The sequence below is a fragment of the Marmota marmota genome, unplaced genomic scaffold (assembly GCF_001458135.2).
Source record: "Marmota marmota marmota unplaced genomic scaffold, marMar, whole genome shotgun sequence".
Taxonomy (NCBI): domain Eukaryota; kingdom Metazoa; phylum Chordata; class Mammalia; order Rodentia; family Sciuridae; genus Marmota; species Marmota marmota.
In genome coordinates this window covers 6,609,518-6,617,061 of record NW_026000185.1, presented here as the reverse complement: position 1 = coordinate 6,617,061, position 7,544 = coordinate 6,609,518, and the positions used below count along the sequence as shown (strand labels likewise).

The following is a 7,544-nucleotide window of genomic DNA, read 5'->3' as shown; positions in this document are numbered from 1 at the left end:
CAGCTTCATCTTCATCATTGCTCACATTTGTGACAGCATCTCATCTCAGTCTGCTGGGGCTGTGCCGCAGTCTGGCTGGGCACAAAATCACGAGCCACTCACAGCCTTGTAGATTCAAACAGCAACTCTTTATTCCCGAACTCACACCGGCACTCTACAATCACGTTCTGGGGAAATCCACGTTCTCTGCCCAAATCCACTACCACTGGGCTTCTGTCTCCCAAAAAATACTGTCTGAATCCCGTGAGAACTCAAGGGGAACTCAGGCAGCAGGATACGCCCTATTCCCAGCAGGAATAATCTTAAACCTGGACCGCCCTAAACCTGATTATCCTAAACCGGGAACACCCTAAACCTGGATCCGCCCTGGTCCTTGAGCAAGGTCACCTACATGCAATGTCACTGCAAAATGTCCTATTTCCACAAGTCCTTCCACTAAGCAACATGGGGTACGCTGGCAAGGAAATTGTCATACCTACTTGGCTAATGGCTCCCAGCATCGCTGCCCTAACAAATGACCACAAACTGAGAGGCTTATAAAGCAGAAAGGTGTTCCCTTTCAGTCCAGGAGGCTGACGTCTGAAATTAAGGTGTTGTCTGGGTCTTGCTCCCTCTAGAGGTTTTGCAGAGTTCTCTCCTTGTCTCTCCCAGCCTCTGCTAGCACCTGGTCATCTTTGACTTTCAACATATCACTCCAGACTCTGCCTCCATCTTTGTGGCTCCTGCCCCATGTGTGTCTTCCTGGACCATCTCTTCTTCAGTCTTTTATAAGACACTCTCACCCTAATAATCCATGCTGATCTCATCTTGACTAATTGCCTCTATCTGCAGAGCCCTTATTTCCAAGGTCACATTCTGAGGTTCTGGGTAGATGTGAACTTGGAGGTCACACTATTCAATTCACTCTACTAAATCACCTTTGACCTGAGACTTGGAAAGCTGAGCAGAGTACGCACGGTCATGTGGATGTCACTTGACCATGGTCCTGGGCCACTGAGCATCCATCCCACCCTGCTGCCCCACCACTGAGAGAGAGGAGAGCCCCACAGAGCCACCCCATATCTATGTGTTTGCCTGGATGGAGAAGGAAGGGAACAAGTCTCCCTGGCTTGTGAACATTCATTAAGACAATCAGTGTTCTCCTGCTGGGGCTACCTTGGCGTAGGAGTGGGATTTCATGCAAATGAGACCCCTGCTCCAGGAAGCAGAAGGAGTGGTTTTTATCATTAGTCCATCCAAGTTGGTGTTTGGGGCTAACCAGCTGGGAGTCAGGAGGTGAGGACAATGACCTCCTCTTACCCTTCACCCTGAAGTATCTGAGGTGCCCCTCTTTGGCTCCTAGACCTGTGACACCTGCTGGAAACCCACCGTCCTTGAGGGTATTCTGTGTGCCAGCTTTGAGGAAGGCCAAGAGGACTCCTGCCCAGTGGGATAGCCACACCCAGCCCTCCACCAGAACCCCCCAGTGGGCAGAGTGTTGCCCTCCCCATTATCCCTGGGAACCTCCCAGGACAGAGGTCAACATCTTTTTTTTTGTTGTTGTTGTTTTTAAGATGTTGACGGACTTTTTTATTTTACTCATTTATTTATATGTGGTGCTTAGAATTGAACCCAGTGTCTCACACATGTGAGGCAAGCGCTCTACACTGAGCCACAACCCCAGCCCCCTCAACATCTTTTTTTTTCATTTATTTTTTAAAATACAAAGGTCAGTTCTAAAAGAAAGTCCACAAAGTTCCCAAGCCCCATCTCTCTTTCTTTTTGTGGAGCTTTTGTCTCTCTTTCTTTGCGGTGCTGGAGATGGAGCCCGGGTCTCATGTAGGCTAGGCATTTGCTCTACCACGCAGCTACACCCCAGCCCTTCTGCCTTTGAAATATTATATAAATACGATGGGGGTCAGGATGTAGCTCAGTGGTAGAACACATTCCTAGACTGTGGGTCCCCTCCCAGCACTGAAAAAAAAAATCAGAACATTCAAAATCTGAGACTGATCTTATCTCTCTCTTGAGAGTTTTTCCTTTGGGGCCAGAATACCCCCCCCAAAAAAGAAAAAAAAAACACTGTGAGCCTTTGACCATATTTTCATGCAGGGCAAGTCATTTCTGGGCTTGATTGGTGGTGTCTTTTCCTGTCTGCTCTTATATGCACCTGCCACAGGCCTCACTGTTTTCCCTCAAAGAAGAGAGATTTTACATAGAAAATGAAACAACTGGAAATGTCAGTCAGCAACTCAAAAGTGATTCTCTGAGTCTCAACTCTGAAATACACAACTATAGCAGAAATTTAAGTTTTATTTAGAAAATAGATGGTCCCTGTCACACTGCCTGTCCCATCTGCAGGAATTCTATCCCCCTCTAGTTCCCAAACCAGCCTCCCCTACCTGCTCCCAAAAACTCTCAGTGCATTGACCCTCTTCCTCCTAGCTCTGGGCTTGAAGTGCTTGAGGGAGGCTGGGGGACTGGGGTAGGGGTGGAGGGCCTGGTTTCTGTGTCCAGGAGAACTGGCCCTGGGCATCCCTGCACCTCTGGACACTTGCTTTCTCCCCAGGGTGATTCCAGAAGCCCCCTGGTCTGTGACATTGGTGGCATCTGGGCCCAGGCATGAGTGGTGAGTTGGGGGAATGAGTATAACTTCCCCAAGAAACCTGTTGTTTACACCAAAGTCAGCCACACGCTGCCCTCCACCCCATGCCCTGCCCTCTGGAGCTCTCTTGCAGAAGACCTCCCCACATCCCTTCTTTAGACCTTGTAAGCCTCTGCTAAGCCCTGGCCTCCGGCTCGTCCCCATGGGCCCTGAGCTGTTTCTCGCCTGCCTGGTTGGCCTGTGGTTCCCCAGGGACAGAGCCTGGCAACTTTTTATCCTTTCTCATCCCCCATCCAGGGTTGAGCCACAGGGTGCAGCCATCACTCAAAATATCTTTCTTTGCTGGTTTCTGGAACTCCTGGGGCTGGTCTGGGCTCCCTGCAACGAGTCTGTCTTTGAGACAATAAAGACTGGACCCAGCAGAACATGTCCACCCAGGCCTACCAGCCACAGCCTCCATTTGCAGTATGGTCTGATGCTCACAGCGGCCCCGGGAGGTGCTCATTGTTCTTGGCCCCATTTTGCAGACAAGGAAACAGGAGTGGGATCTCCTGGTGCCCAAGCCCACTTTTTCTCAGCAGTGCTGTTCGTAAGCAAAGTGGGCATGAGAGCAGCACATCCAGGGGGTCTTGGAGTCATTGACAGGACCAGGGGATAATACCAAGAACTTGAGCAAAGCATGGGTGAGTCCTGGGGTCACAGGTGGCATTGGGTAAATCTGAGGGTTTTGGGCAGACCTGGGGTCTACAGTTCATTGGTAGGGGTTGATAGATCCCAAGGTGATGAGCAAGGCTAGGGGTCATGGCAGAGCTAGGGTCAATCTCAGAGTCATGGACAGGTCTGAAGTTCAATGCCAGGGTTGTGGTCAGGGCTGGGGGTCAGGCCTGGGTCTGCCTGGACTGGGCAGGTGGTATGACATCTCACACCTGCTGGGTGTAAATGGCACAGGATTGGTAGCAGACTGGGGGTGCTCTTAGTCTTCTCCTTTCTCACTCTTCTTCCCAGTCTCTCCAGAGAACTCTGGGTTCTGACCAAAGACAGCTAAGAAGAGAGCTGGAGGCAGAAGCACAGGCTGGGACCCCAGCAGGGGTGGAGGGGCAAGTGGGGACCCCTAGGTCCAGAGGCAGGAGATGGGGGCAGTTTGAGCCTCTTTGGGTGGGAGTTTCAGCCTCCATCCCAGGACACCCCTCTCCCAGGGCTCCTAGAGCCCCTGGAGTCATAGGTCCCCTCTGTCACAAGCCCCCACATGGGCCCTCCTCACCCTCTTTGGCCTCTCTGGGCCCTTGTGCTTGTGCTTAGGGCTCCCTCCATAGTGTCCCTGCCCTGCTGCCTCACTCCCTGGACCTAGGCATTCCCTGGAGCCTCATTTGGGCATCTGGGGCATGTAGGCTCCTGCCACTTCTTCTCAGCTGCTGTGACTGGACTGTCTGCCTCCAAGAGTGACTCGTTATGGGTGGTGAGTCTAGCAGAGCTAAGCAAAAGCTAGGGATGGGGACAGAGAGCTGTGGTGCTGGTCGGGATGGGGCTATAGCGAGGAGGCCAGAGACCAGGGGGTGCAGCTGACCATGCTGGAAGGAAACAGCCTACCCTCTTTCCAGATCAACCAGCTGGTCATTCAGATAAGACTTCAGCTGACCACCAGGGACACAGCATGGTAACCTGGCCCCAAAGCTCTTACATGCTATATGTGACATGGAACCCTGTGTGGCCTGTCTGGGGTGCAAGAGGAAGGAGCATGGCCCCCTCCACTCATACAGAAGACCCCTCCCACACCACACAACAGCTGCTGGGGAACATATTCCTTCACAGGACTTTGTTGGGGATAGGAGCTGGCGGGTAGCCAGCCTGGGAGGCTATAGGAGAGCAGAGAGGAGAGGAGGAAGTGCTTCCCCAACCCCATGACATCCAAGGGACTTCTGAGCCTGGCAGATCTTGCCTCTGGCTTCCAACATTTGAGATTCTCCAAGGGCATCCATGGAGCCGCTCAGTGAGGCCCCTGGCTAAGCCACTCTTCTGCAGGTTGTCCCACTGATTTGCCTCCAATCCAGAGCCCTCAACCCTGGGGACACTGTGCACCTCCTGTTCCTCCTCCTCCAGCCCCTTCCTTCCTTTTGTACCCAACAATCATCCAGTTCCACAAGTGTTCCCCAAGCCTGCCTTGAGCAGAGTTTGGAGGTGGCCAATAACCATGGCACAACCACCAGATGAGACCATTTCAGCCACACTGCTCAGTTCTGGGGCAGTGAGTGGACAGGTAGTGGGGGCTTTATGGTTTGCTTTTCATACAGAGCAGAGAAAGCCTTGTTAAGGAGGTGAAGTTGGGGACCTGAATGCCAGGAAGAAGCCTGTCCTGCTGCTCTCTGAGGGCTGGGCTGGGAGGGGCTCTGGAGGCCTTGGGCAGTCTGTGGGGTTTGGTCAGGACCTGCAGCCTGAATGCTCCCTTGGGCTGCAGTTGAGAAAGTCTCCCTGTGCCTCCCCACAGCATCAGAGTGGTGGCTGGCTGTGTGTCTTGGGTGATGAGCTGTGTTTGGTCCCAGTGGCCAGGAATGCTCAAGAAACTGGCTCAGATACAACTGCTGGAGGGCTAAGGGAAGCAGAGGGGGATGATTTAGGGAAACTCTTGCCCCTTGCTATGTACATGGACTGGGTCTCTCCCCAAGCCCCAGCCCACTATTGAGGCCTGTTCTGCCCGAGTGCTTTGATCTGAGCCCAGGTCCACTGCCACTATCTCCGCAGGGGTGACCTGGCCACTGATGTGTGAAGTCAAGGAGACATGGAAGTGAGCTGGTGTAACCACAGCAGCACACCATGTGCCCTATGTCAAGGACGCCATCTGGGAATGATCTCTGCTGTGCCTCCAGCCAGGGCCTCTGCAGGCCCCTGCCTCAGCACTTGTCCCAAGACCCAGGACTCCCAGGAAGAGGACACATTTGGGACACTCCTGCAAGTCCTGACTGTCCTGCCTGGAGGGAGCTCCCTGAAGGCAGTGCTGGGGACGTCAACACTCCTCAAAACCCACCATGTCCCTAGGAGTGTTTCAGACACAGAGGGGTACCAGGCAAGCACACCCTCCACAGACCCCCTCCAGAAGCCTCTGGTCACAAGGACACTGGGATAGCCAACCCAGTGGTGTCTCTGTCTCCCTTTCCACTCATTCCTTTGACCCTCGGACAGTAACATTTGTCAAAGGCAGTTTCAGCTCGGTCAGGATTCGTATTGGTTGTCCTTCACCACAGCTTCGATGTGAGTGGGCAGCACTGAGCACAGCAAGACATCATGATTCAGCCCAGTGTCGGATGAAATCCTCTCATCTTCAGGAGCATTTATGAGCCTGGACAACATTGTGGTAAATTAAGTAAATTGGGTCCAGAAAGAGAGAAACTGAATGTCTTCGCTTATATGTTGAAGCTAAAAACACCTCATCTCAAAGAAGTAGAGAATGGAATGGGGTCACCAGAGGCTGGGAAGAAGGGGGAGGATGGTTACCAGGTGCAGGGGTGCAGTTACAGAGGAGGAATAAATTCTAAAGTGCTGCACCCAGTGAGGGAACTGTAGTTGGCAATTTATTGAATATAATATATAATATAATATAATATTATACTGAATATAATATAATGATAGATTAGCTAGTGTAGAGGATTTTGAATGTTCCCAACACAAAGAGGTGATAAAGGTTTGTGGTGATGAATATGATCCCTGCACATTGTATGCATGCATTGAAAAGTCACATTGTACTCATACCTATGTACAATTATGTGTCAGTTAAAGACAAAAAATATACCAGTGATCCAAGAGGCTGAGCAGGAAGATCTCAAGTTTGAGAACAGCCTAGGTAACTTAGCAGCAGGCCTGGCTCAAAAAAATAAAGAGGGCTGGGGAGGTAGCTCAGCTGTAAGGCACTCTTGAGTTCAATTCCCAGTACCATTAAATAAATAAATTTAAATGTACATATAAATATATTTAATTTTTTTAAAAAAATTAAGGCAATCCACTAATAGTGTGTACCTCCAATTTAAAGGGGAAAAAAGGCTCAACGAGGTCAGCGAAGGGGGCTTGCCGCTAGGGGGCAGCCTAAGCCGGTGGGGACCAGACTGCTGCCCGCTAGCAGACACAAAGCCCAAGGCCGTCACAAAGTCCCCAACAAAGTCCTGTGAAGGAATATGTTCCTGGCCTGGCAAACAAGGAGGAGGTGCTAATAGGCTTACCTGGGGGCTCCTGGCTGAAGGCCAGGTCCTTGGTCCTGGTGGAGCAAAGCGGGCAACAGAGAAGGCAGCCAGGAGACAAGAAAGGGGTTGTGAGGCTCACTGGCCGCTGCCCCATATCAAGGAGTGCAGAGGCTGACCAACCCCCGTAGCAGCTGAACCCAAGGGCTTCAGCGTAGGCCCAGGGAGCTCCAGCTGGGAGAATGTGGTGGCCAGGGCTCCCGCCTGCTGCCTCTCCCCTAGAGGGCGCCAGCAGGGCCTGGAGCAGTAGGAAGCAGAGGGGCGCCAGGTTGCAGGAGAGAAGGCCATGAGCACTCGGGGCGAGAAGCTGCTGCTGCTGCTGGCGCTGCTACTGTCTCGGGTGGAACCCGAGGAGGAGAAGGGTGAGTGCAGGGGGCGCTGCTGGCAGCACTGGTGGCAATGGAGGGGATGACGGGTGCCGAGGTCAAGGGCGCTCACCTTCTTGCCTCCACCCAGAGTCGCTGGAAGTGGACCTGTTGTCAGGTAAGGCGCCCAGGATGCCCGCTACCTGTGTGACTGTGGTGCGCCTGCACCGGGGTGCAAAGGACGCCTCATCCGTTCCTCTCCCTCACCCCAGATTCGAGGACTCATCTGTGTTTGAAAGTAACGGGGCCCTGTGGGAGGGCTGGGCCTGCGGGCCACAGGGGAGGATCCCAGAACCACGTCTCCTTCCACAGCCAGACCCAGGATGCGCGGGGCCTCGCGCGGGGCCTCGATGGAGCCCCTCGGGGGCCAGG

General features: G+C 52.8%; 1 protein-coding gene across 1 annotated transcript in view; it reads left to right on the top strand.

The window, feature by feature from the left end:
- Positions 1-7,093: 7,093 nt before the first annotated feature.
- LOC107146497 (testisin-like) overlaps positions 7,094-7,544 on the top strand; it is a 7,497-nt gene continuing 7,046 nt past the window's right edge. The window contains exons 1-2 of the mRNA XM_048790058.1: positions 7,094-7,169; positions 7,264-7,410. Of these exons, the coding sequence (XP_048646015.1) occupies positions 7,094-7,169; positions 7,264-7,410 (223 nt within the window). The remainder of the gene's footprint in view (positions 7,170-7,263; positions 7,411-7,544) is intronic.